This window comes from Urtica dioica, chromosome 7 (assembly GCF_054948205.1).
Source record: "Urtica dioica subsp. dioica isolate 48M chromosome 7, U.dioica_male_clone48M_v1_H2, whole genome shotgun sequence".
Lineage (NCBI taxonomy): Eukaryota > Viridiplantae > Streptophyta > Magnoliopsida > Rosales > Urticaceae > Urtica > Urtica dioica.
In genome coordinates, this window is record NC_142762.1 from 35,806,945 (window position 1) to 35,834,579 (window position 27,635).

The window sequence follows — 27,635 nt, forward strand, 5'->3', positions numbered from 1 at the left end:
GTCCTTCAAATTTAGGCTATTTTTAACTTGACCATTTAATCCTTAATCTTAGAAAAACTATCATTTTTATAAGGTAATTCCTTGGGTTTATATAAAAATTAACGACAGAACCACAGTCAACGCTTAACTATTGTAAAGTCAAAAGTTATTACTATTTTTTTTTTTGTTATTAAGTTATATAGCCACACGGCTATAGTAAATTGAGATATAGCATACTTGTGGTTAATTTCTTGTAAATAGCCAAATGGACTTATTAACAGGTTTGTAAAAGACTTATTTAACCCAGTCAAACATGTAAAAAATAGGTAGTTAACAGACTGTCACGTATGCAAGTTGACTATTTACAAAGTATTTACTAGAGGTTGGCTAATTTACAATTCCTATAATTTAGGTGGCTTACAAAGCCCTTTTTTTTTTTTGCTAATGTCATAAAATTACTAAGCATATTTTTTTTTTCTTTTTCATTTAGAATATTTACCAAATTTGCTAACTATATTTTGTAATAGCGTAAACTTAAATCATATATAAGATCATATAAATAGTTTTCAAATATTAAAGACTAAATTGAACACATTACTTCTTCTTTTTTTCTCTAACACATTTTATACTTTAGGGATCAACTAAACAATTTCAGCAATATATATATATATATATATATATATATATATATATATATATATATATTCATAAAAATTAATTTTAGAGAAAAAAATAAAGGCTAGCATTATTTTCATAGAGATCCAAACAATTCTCTCTCCTTTCTCTATCTCTCTTTTCCATTACATGATTCTGACAAAAAACTAAGTAGAGGATTCTAGTTGCTTTCAAAATTCCAAGGAATTTTGTTTTCATTACATGGATAAGGGAATCTTAGAGAGAGAGAGAGAGAGAGAGAGAGAGAGAGAGAGAGAGATGTGGTTGTTTACGTACTAACAGTGGGCCAGTCTTTCCTTTTTTAAAATTTAATTTTCAATTTAGTTTTTTCACTCTATTTTTCCATTGTTGGGGTTTTCTTTACTCTTTCTGCGCCTATAAGAAGGAGCATTTCTCGTTTAGGACTTGGCAAGGCAAAAGATTAACATAGTTAAATATTTCCGAGAGAGATATATAGTTTATATAAACCCTAGAGGCAATACTACTATATACTATAATATAGATCTACATTTACATACATAACTAATATTCAATAACAAATATGGGAGACAATATAGCCAGACGTACATCGGTGAGTGAAACCCTAATGAAGATGAAACCATACTTGGCAATAGTGTCTCTGCAATTCGGTTACGCAGGGATGTACATCATAAGCATGGTTTCCTTTAAGCATGGCATGAGTCACTTCGTCTTGTCCGTTTACCGTCACGTCGTTGCCTTTATCCTCATCGCTCCCTTTGCTTTTGTCCTTGAAAGGTATGTATCTATTCTATATACTACATCTTGAATATGACTATATTTTATGCATGCAAAATGTTTCTTTTTATAATTAATTAAGGTCCTAATTATTTGAAAAACAATTACAGGAAGATAAGGCCAAAGATGACACTCCCGATCTTTCTTAGGCTCGTGGCGCTCGGGTTTTTAGAGTAATGCTCTATTCTCATTTACTTTTTTATTTAATAATTAGCCTATGATCTATGATCAATTACTTTGTTAAATGATTACGCATATCTTTCTTCGTTACATACATATAAATGTATATGTGTGCGTAAGCGTACGTGGGTGTATAAATACAAACCATTTCCATGCATACACGTTGCTTGCACTTTTTTATGTTTATTGAGGATTTTTTAAGTTAAAGCTCTATAGAAACAAATATTTGATATATATATATATATATATATATATATATATATATATATATTCATATTTAATTTTATTTATATTTCATGCATAAACAGTTGAGAGACTTTGAATTCCATTTTTTGTGCGCGCGTATCTTACTTAAATAATAATTTGCTCTCTATTGCTTAAAATTCTAACATTGCTTTCATAAGTTGATAATAAAATCAACTTACTTGTGGCTTATACATCCTATTGGAAATGATGTCGATAATCACTACTTGTTTCCATTGCCACCTAAACTATAGGCGACATATATATGTATTTTTATTAATCATGCACCTTCATCTTATTTGTTTGGAGCTCATATACTATATATTATTATTATTATATACATAATCAATCTATGATGCTGTCGAGTCAGCGACACGTATCCTAATCTATAATGATATATAATAAAGTTATACTGCTATTATTACCAACTATTTCCTCATATATATATATATATATATATATATATATATATAATATATATGTATATATACATATATTACCTACAAGCATATGAGTGTTCATATACTAAAAATAAAATAGTTTTCATGCATAACATCATGTTATTTAAGTTCCACATAAAGACAATGTTAAGCACTTATTCATAGTTAGGACACCGTGTGCTTATGCTGAACAAATTAGATGTATTCTTTATATTCAATTTGGGTAATAACAAAACGAACAAAAAATTTGCTGACGATCTACTTAAAGAAGAAAGGGAGAAAAAGAGGTGTACCTTTTTTATAGCATAACATTTTTTAAAAAATTAAATGTAACGATATTATCAGTTTGGATCGAGAATATATCTAGTTATTAATCTATCAAAAACAAAAATATAGTGATTACAAAGAATCTGATTCCTATCGAATTTGTACGCGTTAAAAAAATTTCTACACGAGGTCTCATTCTTTTTTATAAATAATTAAACTGGTCCAGGTACTATAATTTTATATATGCATAATACATACAAATATTTTTCCATGGGAAAAATGAAAACACTGACAAAACGTAAAGCAAAAAGACAAAATATTTGTTTTCCCTTTTTTTCTGATTGAATCTTTAGGATAGATAGAGTATCAATAATAGATTCTCTTAGAACTAAAAAAAATTTAAATTTTTTTTTTAAAAAACAATAAAAGATTCTCCCCTAAATATGGCTTTTTAGTTTCTACTCGTAAGTGGATTCCACAAACAATTATAGCTAGGCACATATTATTAAATAATTATAAATGCTATAACTCAATCATAAATTGTGATAGAGTTCTGATAAAAAAATAAAAAATAAAAAAAATTAAAAATTGTGATAGAGTTTATGTATATTATTACAAGTTACAACGGCAGATATTTTCACTTAATTACTACGTACATCAGTGAGTAATTTAGCTATCATACTCGAATTTCTAATTAATCTTGCCATCAAAATGCTATAATTTTTTTAACCTCATAAGTCATAACTGAAGTTATTTAACAATATAAATAAATAAATTTCAGGCCAGTGCTTGATCAAAATTTGTACAATATGGGAATGAAGTACACTTCAGCAACATTTGGCGCCGCCATAGTCAACGTCCTTCCAGCTATCACATTTATAATGGCTCTCATGTTCAGGTACGATTTTTTTCACATACTAAGTTTAATATATATGTTAAATTTCCAAATACATTTTTACACACACACACACACACAAACAATGTGCATTTTTATCACGATCACAATAATTGAAGACCCACGATTCAACTGTCGGTTTCCCTTTACAAAATTTACCGACAACACTACGTGCTTTACTTTTTTTCCTTAATACCTTTAAAAATTGAATATGCATGGTAATTTTACACATATCAAATTAAATAGATTATCAAAATAAGAGAAGAAGAAAGGGTTTAGTGGTAAAAAAAAAAAAAAGTGTTCCATATATGATATATGTCTTAGGTCAAATTAAATAGTAAAACAATGGTGTTGGTAAATGTATGAATTACTCAGGTTGGAGAGTGTGAATGTGAGGAAAATGCACAGCCTGGCAAAGGTGATAGGGACGGTAATCACAGTCTCTGGGGCGATGGTGATGACTCTGTACAAAGGGCCGATCCTCGACATCTTCCACAACGGCGGCCACGGGTCCCACGAGAGCGCCGCCGCCGGAGCCGAGACCCACCACTGGCTCGTCGGCACTATCATGCTCGTCGGAAGCTGCGCCGGTTGGTCCAGCTTCTTCATACTACAAGTACGTCAAAGCCCTAGCTTTTTTTATAATTATGTTTTATAGGGGGGCTAGGCAAAAAGTGCCTCTGTCTGTACTACACATTCAAGTCAAAGATCAGATTTAAGAAATATGGTCTTGAGATTACTTTTTTTGTAGAAAAGCTAAAACGAGTGAATAAATAAATAAATAAATTTGGATATTAATTCAGTATTTCCATGAATAAATCAAAGCTAGACAAAAATTGAGTGGTATTATTTTTGTTGTCGTGTAATATATATGTTGGTATCTGAGTAGTGATGATGATATTTGTTTTTGGGTTGAAAATATGCAGTCATTCACACTGAAGATGTACCCGGCAGAGCTGTCTCTCACAGCTTGGATATGCTTGCTCGGTGTGTTGGAAGGTGGAATTGTGACATTCGTCTTTGAAAGAGACCTTAGTGTGTGGGTCATAGGTTGGGACTCTAGGCTTCTTGCTGCTGTTTACTCCGTAAGTTCTTTTTTCACTATTAAAATGTATTATTGTTACCTTTTTTTTTTCTCTCTTTTAAGTATTTGTACATGCATCTACGTACGTTGCTCACACATTTGGCAATGACTTACGTGCATGGCAAAAATAGGGTGTGGTCTGCTCTGGCATAGCTTACTATGTGCAAGGAATGGTGATTCGGGAAAGAGGACCCGTGTTCGTGACTTCCTTTAGCCCACTTTGCATGATTATCACCTTTGCTCTCGGCGCTATCGTCTTAGCCGAAATTGTCCACCTCGGAAGGTAATAATTGAATTCGAATCATTTGCTTCTTGTTTTTTTTTTTTTTGTGTGTCTTTATATTATGTGTGTCCCTCTAATCAAAATATACATCGTAATTAATCACTTTTTTTAAGTTATCGCATATTTTTTTTAAAAAAAATTAATTAAAAACTAATGACGCGACTTATTTTTATTGTGGACAGACGATAAATATAATAAAGTTATACGGGTCGCATGTGCCAATTGATTTTGAAATTGACTACACACGCAAAACAAAAACAAAAACAAAAACAAAAATAAACTCTCATAATATGAGCAACAATGTACCATCTTCAATTTGTTTATGTTCATTTCTTTGATGTACATGTGCTAAAAACCCTAATTTTTCGTGTTGTACTTTTTTCAGCATCGTTGGAGCGCTTTTCATCGTTGTGGGACTCTACACCGTTGTATGGGGAAAAAGCAAAGATCCGATTGCTTCAACTGCGCCGTTGAAGGATGAAAAGACCCAAGAATTGCCGATCACTGACACCAATAAAACGATCGCAATTGTCACTACTAACAACAACACAACCTAGTCGATATATCGAAGAAGACCTCTCTACATATCTCTCGAGGTTCTTGAGAGACTAGAAGCTCATGAAGATTTCTATCATAGAGTTTTGTTGTTAATTAATTAGGTTGTGAAGAAAAGGATCACAAGATTATGCACATCTCTTAGAGGAGAGATCATAATCTCTAAAATTATGTGGACCTTTATGTTAACTTTTTTTTCATCTTTTAATTTCGGTTTTGAAAGCAACTTGAGAGCTCCGGGTTAAATACTTTATATAATATATATTAATAATAATCTTAGCTACTTACGTTTTGATCCACATATGATAAATTTGTGGATCAAACTTGCGCCTATACTTTATGTCCGGTCTAGTACCATCTCATTTTATCTTTCCGTTTTTTTTTAACTCGTCTTTTCCGTTTATATTCGAAGTATTATAACCATTGGCACAAAAGCAACAAAAAAAGAAGAAACAGAACATTAAGAAATCGAATAAATGGGTTGTCCCATATAATGCGACGTGATATTACTCACGCCTATATCTCCAGATAGCGCTCTTATTAATCTGTCTCGTGTCATGGCGAATTTTCACATGTTCTTTGTGACTTTGTAAAATAAGAAGGCTTGGCCTTCAAACAAAGGTGTTGAAACCTTAGAATCTAATCCTTGATGATATAGCTGGGAGAATTAGCCATTGTAGTTTACACGTGCTTTAAATTCCCAAATATGAAAGAGATTCAACCTCTTAAAAAGGTTAAAAGAATAGAATGTGGTTCCTATAATGGGTTTGAAATTCACTGCTCTTCATTTTGAGGGGCCCTATCCTCAAAATGAGCGTTTGAAGGCCCTCTACTCCAACGGAGGCCCTCAACTTTATTCCTATAAATTTTTAGATATTGCATATTAGTCCTCAGCATTTAATGTTATTATTATTATTATTATTATTATTATTATTATTATTATTATTATACATAAATTAAACATACTCTACATAAAGTCAAATTTTTAGTGACATTGGAAATACGGGGTCGGATTTTCCAAATTATTAGTCGGTTTGGCATAGTTATATCTTGTGTTTATTTTAGGTCTTAATGTTATTTTTTTTTTAATTTAAGTGATAGTGTATTAAATATTGTACTCTTCAATAGTTTGTGCTAATTTAAATTTATAAATTAATAGCACGTGTGTTTTTTTAATTCATCCACTATAAATATATCAATTGATTATATTAAAAAAAAAATACATAATTAAAATATTTTTATCTTTATGTGCCAAAAAATAAAACATTTTGCTAAATTTTGTAAAATGGGGTAATTTTTAACAACTTATATAAAGATTAGGACTAAAAAATAAATTAACCATAATTTTTTGGGATCTAAATAGTGCACTCTCAAATATGAGGGTGCATTATTGAAAATTTCAAAATGAAGGTTTAGAATTCTCTATTGGAAGTCAAAAACCTTCAAAATGAAGGTTTGAGAGCTTCCATTGGAGGTGCTCTTAGCGTTTATTAATTAACCAGGCTTATTTTGGAATTTTGGCCCTGAAAATTTCCATGTCATACTTCTTTCAATGAAATAAAGGAAAAAAGGGTTTATTACATTTCAGGAAGAGATACAAGAGAGAATAACATGAGCTTCTCTAATTATTAGAAAAGTGAAACAAGTACTTCGTAACACGAATATATTTAATGACTATGTTATCGCCATTTTTAGATCAGAACTCGTGCGACGATGATATCGTGGCTCTAAATATCGTGTCAATTTTTTTGTTTTTCGCTGAAGATTTTCAAGACCGCTTTAGAGCATATGTTAATCTATAAAATATACAATTTCACTTAACCTACGGGTGTCGGGTCTGAGGAGGAGGTTTGTAAACCATTGTAAAAAAATGATTGTTGCTTGGGTACTGTTCTTCATGCTGTGCTATGCATGAGTTTTTCCAATTTTAATCCCGAGCATGTTAAGTCTTGCATTTAGTACCGGTCTACTCCGTTTAATGGTTTATAGTCAACATTTTTTTCGTAAATTTTTTTTTTATTTTTATTTTGCTACTTAGTAGCTTTTATGAATCAAAGGAATTTACAACGTCACATACTTTAAGAGGTAATTTGATCATGTCCTTGGTAGCTTTGTAAAACACTACAACAAGAAAAATAGTAATCTGATATATACATATTATATATACCTTTGAAAACTTACCTAAGGCTAAGATGTATTAAAAAATTTCAAATTGTTAAGTTAGAAATATACATGCATATTTAAAGAGGGATACAACTACAACAAAGCCAGTTTTTCATTTCGTATCAAGACTCATTCCAGATCAACCCAATTTGTATGAAAGTTGTGACATGGGAAATCCTTTCACTTGTTAAGGATATATGAGAACTTGACCCACACGTGATAATCCTTAAGTCTTTCTGTGATTAGGTCTTGTCTTAGACAAAATTGATTTTGGTTCGCCAGTTTGGGCTCACCAACCGATCCCCTTGCACATCCCCACTTATAGAGTTATGCGACTACGAATCGGTATATATTGTAACCTTAATAGAAAAACACTCGGATAAATATAATTAATTTAGATCATACAATACTAGCAAACCCGAGTCTGCAGCAGCTGAGCATTGGAGAGACAACCTCGTGCATTCCGGTCATAATCTGCCAAAAAAAAAAAAAAAAAGTCTCATTGGTTTGTCAATGCACACAAAGCTGGTTCCACTAAAGTTGTTAAGAGCGCATAAATAGTGATTATACCCTAGTTCGGGAAATATCGAAATCACGGGGCTTTTCTCTTTCGGTCGGACGCTGCGGAGACATTTTCCATTGGAGCCTGACCGAATACAGACCTGAATGCAAAAATAAGCTCAGTCATTATCGCATTAATTGAAATCGTAATTATTCGTACGTACCCACAGGTCGAACATTTCTTGTGATGCTTGCAGAATATGGACAAGCAAACAGAGCATATGTAGCCCATGTCTATTGTTTTCTTATGGCAAAAACACCTGCAAATATTATAGAAAACAAAAATCAAAAACTTCAAATTTCTAATGAAGTGCATTGCAATGGTAATTGACAAACAATTGTGGTATAAGCCCGTTTAAAATGGTTAGACAGACACGCAAACATAGCTTTCCCTAGAGTTGTTCCATGCAAAGAAAAAGTAAACCGCATTCTCACAATACATCACTCAATTAATTGGGAAGGAAAAGCAATTGGTCGCACTTAATCATGTCATTATCAAAATCTAGACTCAATTTGCCAATATCTTTTGACAAGAGAGATAAATGCACACTATCATTAGAATAACTCAAATCTCCATCTACTTCAAGTAACATATTAGACGTGTTGATTTCCTAATCATGTCCTAATTAACAACCAATATACAAACTATTTTAATTTGTTTATTTGTACAAGACATAGATGAGAAGAGGGAACAGGAAAAATGTTTTACATACGAAGCTCGAAAATCCACACCAACAGATTTTGGAAGCTGCAAAACGGTCCTAGAATGCAAATCGGTCGCATAAACTGTCTGCACAATAAGAAGAATGTGCCCTCCTGTTAGAATCAAAATATATCAAGCAAAATAAATTGCAGATAAAAAAAAAAAATTAAAACACTTGCCCACATTCCAATTCATTAGATATTCGGTTCTTGAAATAAATCCACATAGTAATTTGTTATGCTAACACCTTAAGCTATAACATCAGCTCCAGGAACAGAAAAGTACAAATTTACATATAGAGCCATCTCAGTCATTAACTTACTGATAGATACTGAAAGAGACCATCAAGCTGTTGGGGCTTCAAATACACTCCTCCGGTTATGTATGATGCCTATTATTCATCCATTAAATTTTAACTCAAATTATTTGAAAGGCGTTACTGCGCCCCAATATTGCATCAGTAAGAATTTCTCTACAATACAAGAAACATTTACATACCTGCTGCAAAAACGCCGAATTATTTGAGCCTATATAGCATGAATCTATAGGAACCTGGATGAAAGAATAATCAAAAGTTGCCCCAAGTTAAAGCCTCAAAGTCACTAGATATTCATATTCATGCATATGTTTGTTATACTTATTTCAACTCAATGATAATCATTTTTCAAACGATTCCCATACTGACCAACTAAAAAGAAATAAATATGCATACCATTGAACGCTGTGCAGAAAATATGGCATTCATGATTGCAACGTACCTGAAAGCCAATCCAAAACAGATTCAAGTTGTAGATATGTTTTTAGAAACGGAATAAAAGAAATTGAAACTTGTTTTTCTTCCGAAATTCGTGAATTAAAAGGCCACGAAGAACTTACTGCTCAGGACCATCGGGAGATCCCTGCATACACAAAATCTGCCACCCGCGTATCGGTAAAAGAAAAGGAAAAAAAATAATAATTAAAACCCAGTTCAAAAACATAATTTTGAAAGCGAAAGAACATTTCTGCAATCCAATGATGCATAAAACTTCTAAGAACAATTTCATGCTACAGGCCATCACTATAAAACAAACACATTGTTGCAGCCAAAAGCAATGAATCCAAAACATAGAAACAGTCAAAACTCTCACCCGAGGTTGCGGATGAATAGGTCCGGATCGAAAAACCCTCTGTACATCTACACATCAACAAAAAAAGTCAAGTCTGAACAAACTCTTAAACACAACGTAGCTTTCTGTAATCGACTACAACATTCGAAAAACTAAGCGTCTAGAAGAGAATAGAGGATACAGCAGAGAGCCATGGAAAGAGATCCAGAGAGCAGCGAGGACGCGAGACCGGCCTCGGAGCCTGGCTTGAGAAACTGCTTGTCCCTGACCACAAACTCCTCGAGCCTCTGCAAGAGGAGCGAGCACAGAGCGGGCATGTTTTCGATGTCCTGCGAGGCCTGGTTCGCGGCCACAGAAGAGTCGTAGATGTAGTCACACGAGTTATATCCGCTCGCGATCACCACCACTTGGTTCAGCTGGTTCATCAGCAGTATCGAGTTCAAAAACGATAGAACCTGTGAATAAAAAAGAAAAACATGTGAATAGCGACATTGAAGGCAATTGATAGAGATTGGAGAGATAGAGAGAGAGAGTTACGTGAGATAGGAAGTTGGAGAAGGGGAGAGAAGAAGATGTCCAGAAGAAAGGATTGGTGTCTAAAATCACCATCACGAGGCTCACATCGTCCGCGTAAAGCTTTGTCGGACCAGACGCCATGGCTCGCGATCGCAAAGTTCTTCAAGCGATCTTCACTCTCAACTTCACTCGCTCCCTAAATAGCTGAATTCTCCAACAAGAAAGACAGCAAAGAAAACTCTTTGACATTTCGTCGAACAAGTGGTGTACAAACACGAATTTAAGCATGAAAAATAGAGATTAATTCTGCCAAACGCTATTCGTTGAAACAAAACAAAAAAATACAAATCCACAAACAGTAAAGCCAAACGGATGAGTGATCCGAAAAGGGACAAGATGCGAAATTTCGGAGGAAGAAGATATGCCTAACCTTAAGCTCTAATCTGATAGAGGCGATAAATCATTACCGGGAAATGACCAGCGTTTTTTTTTTTTCCCAATGATGAAGGAAATCGAAAACTACTTTAGGTTTCTGTAGAGCCAAATCATTAAAGTATCCTGAGGTCTCCCACGAAGTAGCCGGACTGAAACAGCGTAAAATGGCCGGACTGAAACAATATCTCCGATTTATTGTCGAGAAATGTCAATTTTTTTGCCACATTTGTTGATTTTCGGACCTCTGTAGATACGATGTCGTTTTCTAAATTAGTCGTCGTTTTCATAAACTCCTTTTTAATATTAAGAATATTTTGTCCTCTTAATATGGACATGGTACCTTAGATCTAAGTGCAATTCGACGTCACCTCTAAAGTGAATAGTGAATATCGTAGTTCAATTCTCACCAATACCAAAATGCCCTTCAAACAAAAAAAAACTTTAAAACATGGATGCCAATAAAATTTTAACAAGTTAATATCTTCTTTTAAATTAAAATTTTATGTTTTTAAATATTTCATGCAATGTTACATTTCACATTTCACGCATGGAGCGGGGTTTTGAGGCCTTAAGCACCGAGCGTGTGGCGTGGCCCGGGGTCTTGATGCCTAGGTGCCGGGACCTACACCTTTGGGCTTGAGCATTGATCTCACAGTCCTGGAGAGTTGCTTTTATGATCGTAAGAGCGTCGTTTTCTCGTAAGAGAAATGACGACATAACAATAACTATTTAAAGCTGAGAAACTCACTATCATACGTCCAAGATCGGAACGCAGACGTTGCAGGTAACATGAATGCCCAAATGGTGCAAGCTCCGTTCTCAATTTTGTAAAAATATAAAATAAATTATAAAATCTTAATTTTATACCATAAAAAAAAAATTAAAAAAAAAGTAAACAAACAGATGATAAACTCATTATTCCAGCTTACAAAGATACCAAGATAGAGCAACGAAATACCATGGATTTCAAATACATGATTGAAATTAGAAACTACCACTCTTCCTTGAACTATCATGAACTTGGGTTGATAACTTTGAAAGCAAGTTTTTAATTATGTATTACCAGTTCGTAAGAAAATTAAATAATTTTTTATCATTACAAATAATGCACTCTATAACATAAATTATGGTCATAATACTAAACCCCATTCCAAAACTTTACAATCAAACAGAAAACTAAAGTAGAAAGAAAAAAAAAAATCATTTTCATACAACCTCGGGCATAAATTACCAAATACAGTCAAAGTAGCTCCGGACATTGTTTGTCTCCAAACCATTTAATCACAGCTGAGCAAACCAAAATAGTAGATCCAAAATTCACTTCCAACAGCTGTGAAAATAACCCGGCTAAAAATTACCAAAAATAAAAACGCCATCATCATCATCGAAACAGAGCCAACGTAAATGGGTATTACAAGACGGCAAAGACGAAGTTGGCTCCGAAAAATAAGAGAGACTCGAGCGCGAAGGCGCGCAACGATGGTGCATGGGAAGAGCTTCCCATGGGACCACTTGCGGGGCCGAGTCCAGGAAGAGAGCCCGTTATCGAAGGCACAGTAGTCCTCGGCGTTGACGGTGATCCCATGCCTTCCGACATCGGTGCCGGTGACGGTGCGTACACCGAGTCCGTGCTCACCGTGGTCGGCGGTGCTATCAATTCAGGCATCTTTTGTGGCCCTGCATCATCATGGATTCAAATCCGCGCTTGTCATTTTTATAATACAAAATTAAATTAAATCGACTAAGGTGGTGCGAACACACATTATTCCACGAGACTTCTGTCGCCGTGGTGCAAAGTAACTATGGTTTGTTTTATAGGGGCTAAGCGTGGTTAATTTGATTTCGCAAACACACATTCTTCCGAGAGACAAGGTTTTGTCGCCATGATGCGAAGTAACCATAGGTTCTTTTGCGAGGAGATTTTGATTACAATATACGATAAAAATATATGTTTGTGAAGGAACCTCGTGATTGTTATAAGCTTGATAATATATATATCAAGCTTGTGCTGAGATTAACAAACGAGCAATGAAAGAGGATTTACCCGGGCAGCGAGGTTGAAGAGACGTGGACAGCCTGAAGAATTGTGAATTAAACAAAATTCAACGAAAGATAAATAAATAAAAATCTCGATAGACCGCAAGCTGTTACGAGGTAAAAGACTAAAAAAAATTACGAGCAATGACATACTTTGTGACAATTGAGCCATTCACGAAACCTCCGTAGTCACACGATGTAACGCTGCAACCGGCACTGGTCTGCTGCGCCGTGAAATTCCCGACCATCAAGTTACTGCGTTTACACTGCATGCTCGAGCACGACACCGCCAGCGAGGCGGGCATGCAGTACAAGCTTCACCCAAAAAACAAAGAACCGGGTTAGCGAAATTTGGGTCATTTCAAAAGCTAAATTGCAAACCAAGCATTTTTAAGAATCAAAATTTGGGTTCACATCGTACTTGAGATTCCCGGGCCCGCAGCTGCACTGGACGCAGTGGCTCGCCGTGATGGCATAGCTTCCATTTGGTACAATTAATCCGAAATCGGAGGAGAATCGAGGGAAGCTCGATGCGCAAGCTGCGGTGTAACGAATTAAGTGTGAGCACGTTTTTAATGATCAACTGCGTGTCGACAACCAAAAACTTCAGATATATCGAATAGCCGATAATTTTCGAAGAATAAAAAAAAATGATCCAGTGTTAAATGATAATAAATAAATAAAATTGTTTCAGTATCACATACATAACATTATTATCATTATCATTTCAAAAGGCTTTTACTCCTGCAATTGAAACTATGGACCATTAAATGAGAGAAGACAACACTTAGCAACCAAACTACACAAAATCTAAATTCCCAATTCTGCTCAACCAAACTCCATTAAAAAAAAAAACTGACCGGGAAGCGGAATTGCGAGGATATCTCCGGCGGAAATGGCAGTGGTCCCCATAGCATTGACATTCATAAGGTCGGTGAGCGTAGTGGCATAGGTAGCGGCAATGGCGGCGAGACTATCCACAGGCGTGACGACGTAAGAAAGATAGACAGCGGGGAGAGAGTTATCAGTCCCGTTGAAGCAAGTGCAGGGCAAAGGCACGGTGAGAGTCTGTCCCACGTCGAGGTCGCCGGAATCGAGGGCGTTGGCGTCGCGGAGCTGGTCGGCGGAGACGAGGCCGGCGAAGACGGAGTCGGCGACGGAGGCGAGCGTGTCGGAGGGGCGGGCTCGGTACTTGGTGGCGACGGAGCGGCGGATTCCGTCGGAGCAAGCGCAGGCGACGGGGATTCGGAGGAACAGCCCGCCGGGGAGGATGCGATTCTCCACGTCCGGCAGAGAGATGTCGATCGCGTTCGCCGTCAGCACCGCCACCGGGTCCACGTTGAACAGCGACGCCACCTCCGACACCTTCAGCTCCGTGTACAGCCTGTAACCCACCAGCGCGTTACACGTGTCCGAGTTCGAGCACGGCTCGATCGTCGACTTCGCCGTCGCCACCGCCGCTGCGGTGGCGATTAGCAGACCCAGCCACAGAGTTTTCTTCATTTTCTTCTTTTCTTTTGGTTGGAGACAATGAGGGTTTTTTTTTGGACAATGTGGGTTTATGGGGAGCTGAGTTTGGTTGGTTTGTTGGTGAGAAGAGTGAGAATCTGGGTTTTGGAGGGGTTTGTTGAGAAACTCCGACGAGTTTTTGCTTTAGGATTTCGTCTGGACTTTGCAGAGATGGGAAAAGCTTTGTGCAAAAGGAAAAATAAAAATAAAAGCTGGGAAGAAAAGAGAAGAGAAGAGAGGACAAGGGTTTTTGTTGCATAGAGATAGTGTGTGTGAACAGACAACAGTCAGATTCTCGAGCTTTGTGTACGACACCTTTGCTCTGGTTTTCGGACTAATACACCCTTGTCAAACGGTGCCGTTTGTGGTATTAATTGGACTATTTTTTTAAATTTTGATTGAGGGTGTTTTGGTACTTTCGTTTACTGTGCTTTTCTTACAGATGTATGGCAATCTTTGGGTCCCACGTTGAATAGCTTTATGCTTTGGGGGTTCTATCCTCTGCTCTGGTTTTCAAGCTTGCAGGAAGGAATACGGAGCCCAGATCTGGTGTGGATGGGTCTTCAATTGACATTTGACACCTCAGCTTCAGTTATTAAATTTAAGATCACCTACAAGTAATTTGTTTTATTTTTCTTTGCTTTTTTTCGTACGAGATCAGGTACGAGAAAACTATATCGGTAATTAATAGTAATTCACTCAAGTCCTTTCATCCTTCAACGTTCAAACTTCTTGTAATAAGCTTAGATAAATTTGATTGCCCAACCACATAATAGAATACTTTATATCTATAATCTTTTATACCCGTTATTTTTTATAAAATCATATTAGACGTATTTTTGTGAGAAACATGGTATTAAATAGACATTTAATAGCCTTAAAAAAAAAATAGACATTTAATAACGTAAAAAAAATAGACATTTAATAACCATATTGATTCATCACTTGATGCACCTGATCCCAAAAGCAAGACTCATTAGAAATATTATCCACAAAATGTTATTATGGTAGTTACTTCACAAAGGTGTTGTTGCAATTACTCAAATCAATTTTTTTTTTTTTTGAGAAAAATGATACTTTAGGCTTCTATGTACATCAAATGATAAAATGGTAAATATAAACTCTTATTATATACACTTTTATCATCATGAGATAATTATGGATCATCACACTCATGTAGTGCTTATATAAATGAATATCGAGTAAATATGGTTATAAAAATATCATGAGTTTATTATGTTTTGAGTTTTTAGTAACGACGAAATCAATAGATGCGTTCAATTAAGGAAAAAAAATATATCAGTCTTTTTTTTTAGAAATTCATGAAATTTTCATTACCAACAAGGTAAAACACTCATAGATGCAAGAAAATAACATCTAAATACAAAGCACAACATAAAATTTAAGTACAAATAGTCGATCATCTTGTGCATGCTTCCGACAAATGGAAGAACGAAAAGCACATTAAATTTCGAGCACACATAGAGCTCTTTCAAAATAATCAAAATGGTTGATGGATAGATCCACTAAATCGCGGTCCGAAGACCATGAAGAACATGATTCTTCAACCTGCATAGATGAAAATCTAACATGAAATCCAAACATAGATGATAGGCGATGGTTAACCCATCTCCAATCAAAACCAAATCAATCAACCCCCGGCAACAAAGTAAATTATTCACAAAAACCATAAAAATGGTAATACATCCCGAATAATAATAAAACAAACCAACATAAAAGGTATAAATATAAACGAAAACCCAAACAAGAACTCGTCTTCATATGCCCCCTTGTCTCTTGCAACTTTCGCTCCTCCAACATCTCCACCACCATCGAATCCTCCCTCACCATGCCCGAAGGCGGTGAAGAAATCAGCAACCGGTGGAGATGACAAGATATCAGCCGCCGTCCATCCTCTGCCACCAATACTCTTTGCCGAGATAAAGAATCGGCGACCGGAGGAGATATCATCGACCGACCAATCTCTGTCCCGATACTCATTGTCGAGGGTAAGAGCTCCACCTTTCGACCGACACATCAAAGAAAACGGAGACCAACGGGGGAAGACGCAACCAGAAGCAGAGACCAGACATGGAGATTGGAAAAGACCATGGAAGTAGCAATGAAATGGTGAATCATGGTGGGCTACACTTTATTTGCAAAGATAAATATTATAAATTAACAAATAGAAGCAAATCCCACGATTGGGACTAGTCCCCGGAGGATGGGTGACGGCTGAATAAAATATTTGAAAACCCTAGTATGTTTTCGTTTATTAAAAAGTACACGGTCTTTTTAATATTTCGTCTCTTTATAACTTGATATATTAAGTTTACAGTGCACGAGTCGGCTATGAGAAGATTGAATGAGATACTCTGTAATAATATTAGATTCGTTGCGATCTCACTTTTACGATTTAATTGCAACTTTTTGGATTCGTAAACAAGTGTTTTCAATTATTAATTTTGAAAAAGGAGTCGATATGAATGATAAATGAATGTTGAAATAATTGTGAAAGAAAATAACATATTGTCCCTCATCTAGCGAAATAACACATTATGTTAATCGATAAGCTTCACGAGGAAATCTCAATTTCTTAATGTGTGAATCAATGTGTGTGTCCACGACGTGGATTTCAATTATCAATTTTGAAAAAGGAGTCAATATGAATGATAAATTAATGTTCAAATAATTGTGATAGAAAATAACACATTGTCCATCTAGCTAAATAACGCATTATGTGAATCAATGTGCTCACGGGGAAATCTCAATTTCTTAATGTGTGAATCAATGTGTGTCTCTGCGATGTGGACGACACAAATAGATGACAATATTAACTACACGATGCAAGTTGTTGATACATGGTTTCGTCCAATGACGGCTAAACACTTCAACCAACATTTAAAAACACATTTGGTTAACAAGAACGAGACCCTGCAAATCAGGTACGTGGAGAGCTTAACTCTTGCGCATGTCGTTCTCCTTGCCATAAATCGAGAATTTGGTTCCCCGTCATTTGAGTAAGGAAATGAAAATAAGACACAGGTGCCAAGGTTGTCCAAGGACAGGCACTGTAACTTTCAATATCCATATAAGTTATGGCGGAGTAATAATTAGACTGGGGTGGGGGCAGGGGGAGAGGGAGGAGTTCTTTTATAAAAATATAAATTTTAAGAACATTTATAAATGTATAAAATATATAAAAATTTCAGGGGAAATATAAATATGCTAAAAATAAAAATAATAAAATATGAGGTATATGTGTTTAATGCAAGGTTTGAGATATCGTTTACCGTTACCGTGCTGAGACTCGAAATTTATGGGTATATCCTTTACCGCAAGGGTTTACCGGTAAAGAAACTGATAGATTTTCCATAATAAATAAATATAAAATAAATTTTCAAAATTTTATTTTTTATTTAAATTTATTTTATTTAGAATTACAGTAAACCCCGATTTATATGAAGTTTTTAACTGAGTTAGGCCGGTTTTCTGCATCACGGGATTCTCTACCAATACCGAGCAGTAAACCCCGATTTTACAAGTATTTCACGGTTTTGTACGTTCGCTATCGAGATCTGGCGGTAAACGGTATGACGCGCGATAATCCAACAATTAATGTATCCTGCGATGAACAGTTTGAATCACGTGGTAATTGGGGTTTCAATCTTTGATCTGTGCAAAGCTGAAAGGATTTAGAGAGAGAAAGAGAGTTTGGGCGGTTCTCAATATATTTGAATCAAGCTAAAGTAATACAATACTGTCGTGGACTATTTATAGTCTACAAGGAAAAAGGGAAATTACAATAACTAGTAAGTAAAAGCCACGTGGCTGACTAGACTAAGAGAGTTCCTTAATATCCTCATTCAAGCTCAAGTCGGAGAAACTCTCGACTTTGAGATTGCTGCGCATAATCGGAAACTTTGAGCTTGAAATAGCCTTCGTGAGAACATCAGCCACTTGATCACAGGAAGTAACGTGCTTGACTTGGAGAAGACCTTGAGCAACCTTTTCACGAACAAAATACAAATCCATCTCAACATGCTTAGTACGCGCATGGAGCTGATAACATCACGGTGCTGAGATTGTCACACCATACATCAGGGACACGAGTTTGAGGAAGACGAAGCTCAGAGATCAGAGCAGACAACCAATTGACCTCAGCAACCACCCCAGCTAGGCTACGAAATTCTGCCTCAGCAGAGGAACAAGAAATTGTGTGCTGCTTTTTGGACTTCCAGGACACTAGATTTCCACCAAGAAATACACAGTGACATGAAACTGACCGTCGATCTTCAGTGTCCGATCCCCAATCAGCATCACTAAATGTTGTGACATCAAAATGAGAGGCTTTTGTGATATGCAAACCATAGTCTAATGTGCCTGCAAGATACCTCAAGATTCTCTTCACAGCCACCCAGTGAGACTGAAGAGGATAGTGCATGAATTGACACACTTTGTGAACCGAGTAAGCAAGTTCAGGCCTAGTTATAGTGACATACTGAAGCGCCTCAACAATACTGCGATATAGTTGAGTATCACTGACACTATCACTACCAAAAGTTGTTAGTTTGAGACCACTGGTCATGGGAGTATTACAGGACCTGGTAAATTGCATCTTAGCACGCTCTAGAAGATCCTTAATATACTTGGTTTGACAGAGGAGAAGACTTGAGTCTGTTGAGATGACTTGGATTCCAAGAAAGTAATCAAGAAGCCCAAATCTTTCAGAGAAAACGTAGCACTCAGCTGACGAATCACCACCTCAACCTCTGAAGAGTCACTACCAGTCGCAAGAATATCATCCACATACACCACAATTAAGACATGTGAAGTGTCAAAGGACTTGATGAATAGAGATGGATCAGGTTTGGAAGCCACAAAGCCCATATTAGAAAGTGCTGAATTCAGCTTCCCAAACCATGCACGTGGAGCCTGTTTCAGGCCATAGATAGCCTTTTTCAAACAACACACGCGATTGGGATATTGAGGGTCAACAAATCCCTGAGGTTGAGCCATATAAACCTCTTCATCCAATTCTCCATTTAAAAACGCATTGTTCACCTCCACTTGTCTGACAAGCCATGACTTTGACAAGGCTAGAGTGAGAATCACCCTAATTGTGACATGTTTAGCAACTGGACTAAAGGTTTCGCTATAGTCAAAACCTGGAGTATGACTATAACCTTAAGCCACCAACCGAGCCTTGTATCTGTTGAGAGTCCCATTTGCATTTTGCTTCAGTTTGAATATCCATTTAATACCAATCGCTCTTCTATCAGCAGGGAGATCAATCAAGTACCACGTGTCATTCCTCATAAGTGCCAAATATTCATCAGACATTGCCCCTGACACACTTGCTGGTTCCACAGCAGCAACAAATACTTTGAGTTTGAAAATACTTGACTTGGCTCGAGTAGTCATGTGGTGAAGAATGTTGTCAATGGTGCCCACAAGAAGAGTAGTAGTCTTTACTTATGTACATTTGATGTAATAAAGTCTCACGAAAACTCTTGCTTGTAACTGCTGAATAATTAATAAAAGTTGAAACGTTCATTCATTCTTCCTTGTCTGTTTGAAGCTTTATGATTAACTATAGTCTTTAGTCCTTAAACAAACCTAACAACAAATGAAGAGTCAAACATAGATTTGCATGAACAAACTCTTCATGGTTTGCTTAAAACGGTACATTCACAATCTAAGGATCAAAGGGCTATTGATCTCAACATGATTGTTAGGAGAATCTATGATGTCTGGTTATGATGCATTAAGAGTTGGAGACTCTATAGTTCTTCCTAGGTATCTTCTGAAGGTACTGAATTGACCAGTGCACTTCTAGAGACAGAATAAGAGCAAACCATTTAACCTCTTATGTCTCGGAGTCACTATGTATGAATTGCATCATGCTTACCTCAATCCTGAAATGAGACATGTCATTTCATAGCTTATGTATTCTCATTTGAGAAAGTCGGAGTTCTAGATTCACTATGTGTTATAGACAAGACCTATTGGTGAAATGCTAAGTTATGAAGATGTCATGAATAACTTTGTGAAGATCTCATATGTATGGAATTCATGTACAAGATTGTTGAAATGCAATGTATATCACATCATGCTTTGTTCCTTGGAATGTGAATAAATGAACTGGGCAGTGTCCAAATTGAGTCATGACTCTTTTGGATGAATCAACGTGACTTGTTAGCTCATCGTCAATACGTTGTTTCTAACTTATTCACAAGCGACAAATGAGTTGATGAAATAACAACTAGAAGGGTAAAATGGTAATTTTGTAAATCTCATCTAGCTGATGATGTTCATGAAGGGTACACATAGATAATATTCAATGGATCGACTCATTACAATTAAGTAGAATTCTTGAGTAGAAAATATATTCATTTGAACCGAAAGATTTCAGTGTCAACTCTTTAGTGGAGTCAGTTGACATTAAGCTAGAACTTGGAAAAGGTTTGTGAACTTTTGAGTCCAAGTATGCTAGCTCAAGCTTTGTTCATTTGGATCCATTAGGTCACTATCACAAGTCATTAGAGTGGGATTAGTTAAACTAGAAGCTAAGTCAAAACAAGAGTTAGACAAGTTTTACGAAAATTGTCTAAAGGGTAATTTTGTCCTTTTGGACATAGGATGGTATGAATGTCAATAAATAAGTTTTTTGACATTATCATGTGATGACAAGGAATTTAAACCAGACGGCCAAGTTAAGGGAATTGGGCCTTGAGGATTGAATTTCATTTCATGGAATTTTATTTGAAAATTCTTAATGGGCTTTTCTTATGTTGTCATGAACAAATAAAGAAACATCTAGAAGCTCCTTCTAGAAGCCATATAAACCGTCCAAGAGAAAAGAGAGAGAGATGAGAGTTTATTTTGTGCATTGATGTATGAAGATACTTGCCAAAAGAAAAAGAGGAAATAAATTTCATTTAGAAGGAAATAGATAGGCGGCAAAGGAGAGAGGAATAGCAAATGAGGAAGCAAATCCAAGTGCCATCAAGGCATAAGTTGGATGTGCAAGGGGTAGGAAAAGAGGAAATAAGATTTGCTCATGAATATGTGATATTCAATAGAGAATAGGAAACTACCTTTTGAAGGTAATCATCCTCCTATAAATATCTCACATCATTCACAATTTACAACACACAATTTTAGAGATTGAGAGCTTATTTCTCTAACCTTGTAGCCGCCCTCTCTCTCTATATCTATCTTCTTGTTCTTTTGTTTTGGCATCTAGGTCCTCATTAGACCTAGCATTTGTTTTAGCTTTTTGGCTCAAAGACTTGTTCTTGAGTCATCGTGTTTAAAAGTGCCCACACACTAAATCCCAACCACATTCAAATACTCTAGTGGTAGAAACTTTCGTGGTTGCTCACAGGTTCAAGAAGACTAGTCTGAGAGGCGAGCTGTGTGGGGAGACGAACGTTTCAACCTTCCTAAGGCTTCTCAACGTGCAAGCTCCATTCGAGGTTGGTACCGACTACCGAGTAAAAACTAAATGTAGTTTTAAAATTTTAAATTATATGTTCATGCACTTTGTCTAGGTAGTAAAAACGTTTTACGAGTTTTAAAGAATTTTTTTATTTTCCGCCGCTTGCTAGAAGCGATAAATCTTTTCTTAACCCTGGATCTATTCCAACAAAGAATTGGACCTGGTTGAGGTCTTGAAGTCACATCAGGTAGTGGATCCACCTCAGACGCTGGACTGGCTTCTATCAAATGAGGAGTTGGTACCCCTGAAGAAAGAGACTGAGGTGGAGAGTCAGCAGCATTAGTGAATGGTAATATATGACAGCAAGTTGACTTAACAGACTGTTCATGACTCACTACAGACGACACAAGAGGAATGGACAAGTTTGGACCAAGAGGAGACTGAACAGGCTGAGATGAAGACTGTGACTGAGAGTTTAACATTGTAGAATATGGGAAAAGAGGCTCATCAAATATCACATCACGAGAAATATAGACCCTTCCAGTTTTGTCTAGACATTTATAGCCCTTATGATTTTGACTGACCCCTAGATAGATACACAAGGTTGACCTAAAGGCAATCTTATGTTTGTTGTATGGACGGGTGTTTGGACAGCAGGCACATCCAAATACTCTAAGATGAGTGTACTCAGGCCTTTTGTGAAAAAGAGACTCAAAAGGAGTGGAACCTCTAAGAACAAATGTTGGGATTCGATTGTACAAGTAGACAACTGTTTTGAAAGCTTCATCCCAATATCTGAAGGGCATTGCTGAGTGATCAAGTAAAGTCAAACCATTTTCTACAATGTGTCTATGCCATCTCTCAACCATACCATTTTGTTCATGAGCATGAGGGCAAGGTTTTCTATGGATAACACCTAGTGACTCAAGATGTAACGACCCGATTTTTTTTAAGTCGTTATCCAATCATAGAAGCTTGAAATTTCATTTCATACTTGTCAATAATTTTTTTTTTCTTCGAAAAACTAGTATTGAAACAAATATTTATTCTCAACTAAATACTTTAACTCTAGAGTATAATAATATGAATAAGTACAAAAATTATTTCTACGTAACTAAAATAATTATTTGTCTTCAAGATGTTATAACTATAAAGGAACATGCTTAATGCAATTATCATAATAACTTGGCAGCGAAAAACGTTTTAATTAGCGTAGCGGTATCCATCCCCACCCTTTACTCTTGTCGCAACCACGATCCCAACTCAAAGTCATTTACCTTGCACGTGTCCTACAATGCGAACGAAGAAAAACATATACAAACATGTGAGCTAAAGCTCAGTGAAATTCATGTAAAACTCACAAAACATTTTTCTACATAATAATAAATAAACATTATAAAGTTGTATTAAGTCTTATTATCAACGTGATACATATCTTGTTACTTGATTCATGATTTTCGGGGACCCCTAGTGATCATATCGTATCGTGCGCACTGAGGCTTATGGAAACAATGCGGCCAAACATTGATTCCGCCCTCCCTGAACATGTACGACTCACCTTATCGAGACATAAACGTCTACGAGGTGGGTCGCAAGAACCTACTATGGCGTAGGCCGATACGTCACCTACTTAGTGTTCTCACTTGCATACTTATTAAATCATTTGCATGGTAAAGTTCATGAAATAAAATAAGTCTAAAGCATACTTGGAAATTCTTGGATAAAAAATACTTTAATACATATTAAACATTCACAAATACGGTAAGATAAACTTGGAAACATAATCATGTAATCTAACATGCCTATAGTAATAAAATAATACACATCCATAAAATTAAATAATACTTGCACATGATATTATTTTGAACTAATTCACATTGTAGTGAGATGAACTCACCTCTCGGTTTCAAGATACTTAGCACTCGAGCTAGGAATCCGACTCTTTCTCGAACCTATAGGAAAATAACTTATGAGCTTCTATAATCTATTCTTACAAAACCAAGCTTATGGGATAAAAGACCTATAAGAATATTAAAGCTCTAAGAACGATCTAAGGCTCGGGAAAACATGGTGCATATCGAAAATATAATTTGAAAGTTTGTAAAAACGTTGCTGGAAAAATTATTTTCAGAATGACCTATAGTTACACTTTTGTTAATTACGGATAGCTCATGACTCGGAATTCAGTGATTCTTTTTGCAAAACAACAATAACATATGTACCTTTAAAATTCCATATTAAACCTAATTTAATAATCTGTAAAACGTTCCCAAAATTATTTTTAAGTTCATTAAACAAATCTGTCCGGATGAGAAAACAGTTTCGGTACACAAAATTGAAAGTACTCGTTCGAACTCTTTAAAACTTATTTTCTGAAATTTCTTTTTGGAACATATAAAAGACATAATAGATATATTACAAAAAAAATACTTTTAAATTAAAGCTATATAGCCATAGCGCTATAGTGGTTTTCTAAAATAGCCCACATTTCGTTAATATGCTGTAAATAGCCAGAGCCACTTATTTACAATAGACGAAAAGACACTTATATCCCAGCCGTTTTCCGCCCGATATTATTAGCCCATTAGTTAAAAAAAGGAAATCAATTTCGGCCTTAACTGCTCGTGCGGATATCAAGGGATATTCATTTACACCAGAAATAAACCATCACACGTAACCCGATTCAATACACAATAAAAAAAAAGAAAAAAAAAGAAATGGAAAGAAACCCTAAGCGACGATTCGACATCAAACGAGAAAATCTAACCAGCGTTTGAAGATCTAAGACCGAGTTCACAACCGACGTCCAAATAAAAAAAAACAAGGTATGCATGAACTATTTTCTTGCATGCGACAACATTTTATCTGTCACCGCAAAAGGATTTGCTTTTGTTTGCTTTATTTTGGGCATGGGGTTAGAATGGATGCGGGTTTTGAGATTCCTTTTTTTTAAAACGAAATGGATAATCGGTTTGGGGGCTGGAAATGGGTTTTTTTTTTTTCGAGAGTGAAAAAGGGTCGCGAGTGATCAATGAAATTTAGGTTTGGTTTTATCGAATGAAAATAAGTATTGTTTAATATTTAGAATTGGGTTTTTGTTTTCTCGACTGTAGTTGTATTGGATTTATTAAAAAATTATGGGTTTTGGTTTGTAAATGTAAGAAACTATTTTTCTTGAATCAGTTGATTGATATTGACGTTACTTAGCAGATATGTCTGTAAATATGTTTTTCTGATGTTAATAAGGATGTTTTCAAAATGGGTATTCGGTTTGGGGACTGAAAATGGGTTTGATTTTGAAGAATCGAAAGTGAAAAAGGGTCTCGAGTGGTAAATGAAATTTGGGTTTGGTAAATGAAAATAAATATTTTTTAAAATAAAGGAAATGGGTTTTAGTTTTCTCGACTGTAGTTGTAATGGATTTGTAAATAAATTTGGGGTTTGGTTTATATCTAATAAACTATTTTTCTTGAATCAGTTGATCGATTTTGACTTTTTTAGAAGATCTGTCTGTAAATATGTTTTTGGATGTTAATAAGCATGTTTTCAAAGTGGGTATTAACAATTATTGTTTTCCAGTAGTTACACTGATATCCTCTCCTAATTAAGAAGTAAAATGGTAAAAAAATCTCCTGCCAAAAAGAAGGTGAAAACAGATGTAAGAAAAGAGAAAGAGACAGCGAAGAAAATGAAACCGTCAAAGGTATGATGTTAATTGGTTTTGTATTGTTAATAATATGGTATCTGTTAATGGATTGATAATAGATATTATTTACTAATAATTTAGTTCTTGTGCAAGATTGGTGAACTTATAGTGGAAAGAGAAAATTGAGACTACAGACAAAGGATTATAGTTCATTCCCAATTCAACGTGGTGAAGAACTTAATGTCACTGCTGGAAACCGAACAACAAATGGAATTATTCAATCAAGGACCATTACCCAAGTTTCAACACTTACGTGGCGAGGTCTACCCAAAGAAATTGGCGCATTTACTGGTTCTAAGTCAAGTAGAATCCGGTGATGTAGATGAACTGCATTTCAACATCAGCGGAAACATATTGGTGTTCAATATGTATGACTTTGAGTTAATTTCAGGCTAGTGATGTAAATCAAAGCATGACTGTAATTTATATACCACTATAGTTGTTAACAATCTGTCCAAATGTTATGGCAGGGTTAAATTGCGATCGTGTTCCGCGCAACATGGATAAGCTACGTACTGATAATCCTCTTAAAGACGAGTACTTCAAAGTGAACGGTACACAATGTGCACAATACTTGCTCGGGATCCTAAACAGCAAGTTCGGTGGTACTGACGAAGAAAATGTGTCACTCGTGTATCTGGCCATCTTAGAGACAGTTATTTTGCCAAGGGAACGCCAAGCGAAGATCCCCGATGACCACCTAAAAATGGCCATTGACATTGAGTTGTTCAATAGCTATCCATGGGGCAGAGTAAGTTACAATGCACTATGCCATTCTCTAAAGAAGTCAAAGCATTATGCAGCAAACAAAACATGATTCAATATTGATGGATTCTTTCATCCATTGCTTGCATGGGCGTATGAAGTCATTCCTGAATTTGAAACCCAAGGTTTCACATCCAGGACAAATTTGTTGAGCATACCTCGTATCCTGAAGTGGAATTTCAATTACAACCCCGAATATGACGAACTTCTACGTCATATATTCGACAATGATGAGGTATATCATTTACATAGATATAACTGTAAATCAATAATTATGTAAATTTGTTAACCATAATAAATATCTGTGTGGCAGCTTCGTATCCTTCAGGTTAATGCTACAGAGGATGAGCAAGCCGAATGATTCATCGAGCGAATAGAAGCTGAGTCTCCGGAACAAATTCCCACATCAATTGACAAAGGAAAAGGGGTTGCTAGCAGTTCAAAAGGTTATGAAAGTTTCATGTCAAGCCAAAATATAGATGATGTCAACATGAAGCTGGAGTATGCCCTTCAAACAATAGAAAACCTGAAGATAAAAAAAGAGTAGATGAAGCGCACGAGAAGTATGATATCCTTTTGGATGTATTCCAAGTTTACATCCGAAAGGATTACGACAATGCAACAACGATGAAAGATGATAATGAAAAGGTAGTAAATGTTTATTATTTACACTTTATTGCCTAACTAACATTTTGTAAACAGGGCCCAAAAAATACCACACCGGCAGAACAAGGCAAAGAACCACAACCCTCGAACACCGCAACACCAAAGCAAGTAAGTCATAACTTTATTTGTAAATAAGTTATTAAATAAATTTTGACCTATGTTATTAACTAGTTATACACAATAATAAACAAGATACACCACCAAAAATAGGTGATGATGGTCTAAATGTCCAAATACCTGAGAAGAATGAGGTAATTCATTTATAGGTGTATCCAGATTTATTTGAGTACAGAGTTTTTAACATCTAGATCCATAAACAGGTTCAAAAGGTGAATAAAGTAACAAAACCAAAGCCAACACAGATTACATTGACAAACATGGTAAATAAAGCTTATTAACAGATTTAAATAATATTATGCATTTGCCAAAAATTGACAAGTCATTTTTATTCATTTACAGATGCAGCGAAAAAGACCAACGCAAGTGGAATTGATATCCCCTAATTCTATTGCAATGGTAATATTGTAAATAGTATGGTAATATATACTTGTATAAAATAATTAAAAACAGTCTCATGACATAACACGCAGGATATTTCACCGCTGCTTGGAGAAGATAAGGCATCCCGTTATAGTCCGATTAGAAACTGTTAATTACACGGCAA

General features: G+C 35.7%; 4 protein-coding genes across 11 annotated transcripts; 2 read left to right on the forward strand and 2 right to left on the reverse strand.

The window, feature by feature from the left end:
- The first annotated feature begins 1,042 nt into the window (after positions 1-1,042).
- On the forward strand, positions 1,043-5,743 carry UMAMIT17 (nodulin MtN21 /EamA-like transporter family protein). The gene is made up of 7 exons (XM_089620210.1): positions 1,043-1,410; positions 1,521-1,583; positions 3,322-3,438; positions 3,811-4,051; positions 4,362-4,520; positions 4,651-4,802; positions 5,188-5,743. The coding sequence occupies exons 1-7, from the start codon at positions 1,196-1,198 to the stop codon at positions 5,357-5,359; spliced, it is 1,119 nt and encodes a 372-aa protein (XP_089476336.1). The 5' UTR covers positions 1,043-1,195; the 3' UTR covers positions 5,360-5,743.
- Positions 5,744-7,388: 1,645 nt separating this feature from the next.
- LOC149391122 (basal transcription factor complex subunit-like protein) lies at positions 7,389-11,137 on the reverse strand. Of its 8 annotated transcripts, none has more exons than XM_089621411.1 (12): positions 10,877-11,137; positions 10,431-10,613; positions 10,075-10,348; positions 9,915-9,961; positions 9,661-9,698; positions 9,497-9,542; positions 9,283-9,336; positions 9,107-9,175; positions 8,791-8,897; positions 8,250-8,341; positions 8,091-8,182; positions 7,389-7,994 (listed from the first exon to the last, which is right to left on the reverse strand). In XM_089621411.1, exons 2-12 carry the CDS (start codon positions 10,548-10,550, stop codon positions 7,920-7,922), a joined length of 1,014 nt encoding a protein of 337 aa, XP_089477537.1. In that variant the 5' UTR covers positions 10,551-10,613; positions 10,877-11,137; the 3' UTR covers positions 7,389-7,919. The 8 variants fall into 8 exon arrangements, 5 of the variants coding, with proteins under 5 accessions (XP_089477537.1, XP_089477536.1, XP_089477540.1 ...); XM_089621410.1 differs by having other exon boundaries at positions 7,391-7,994; positions 10,840-11,137; XM_089621414.1 differs by having other exon boundaries at positions 7,395-7,994; positions 8,246-8,341; positions 10,840-11,137.
- Positions 11,138-12,033: 896 nt separating this feature from the next.
- Positions 12,034-14,664, reverse strand: LYM3 (Peptidoglycan-binding LysM domain-containing protein). Its single transcript, XM_089620825.1, has 5 exons — positions 13,742-14,664; positions 13,303-13,420; positions 13,035-13,196; positions 12,889-12,920; positions 12,034-12,521 (listed from the first exon to the last, which is right to left on the reverse strand). Exons 1-5 carry the CDS (start codon positions 14,382-14,384, stop codon positions 12,256-12,258), a joined length of 1,221 nt encoding a protein of 406 aa, XP_089476951.1. The 5' UTR covers positions 14,385-14,664; the 3' UTR covers positions 12,034-12,255.
- An 11,056-nt stretch (positions 14,665-25,720) lies between these two features.
- On the forward strand, positions 25,721-26,666 carry LOC149391124 (uncharacterized). The gene is made up of 3 exons (XM_089619934.1): positions 25,721-25,931; positions 26,011-26,291; positions 26,619-26,666. The coding sequence occupies exons 1-3, from the start codon at positions 25,721-25,723 to the stop codon at positions 26,664-26,666; spliced, it is 540 nt and encodes a 179-aa protein (XP_089476060.1).
- Positions 26,667-27,635: the final 969 nt, after the last annotated feature.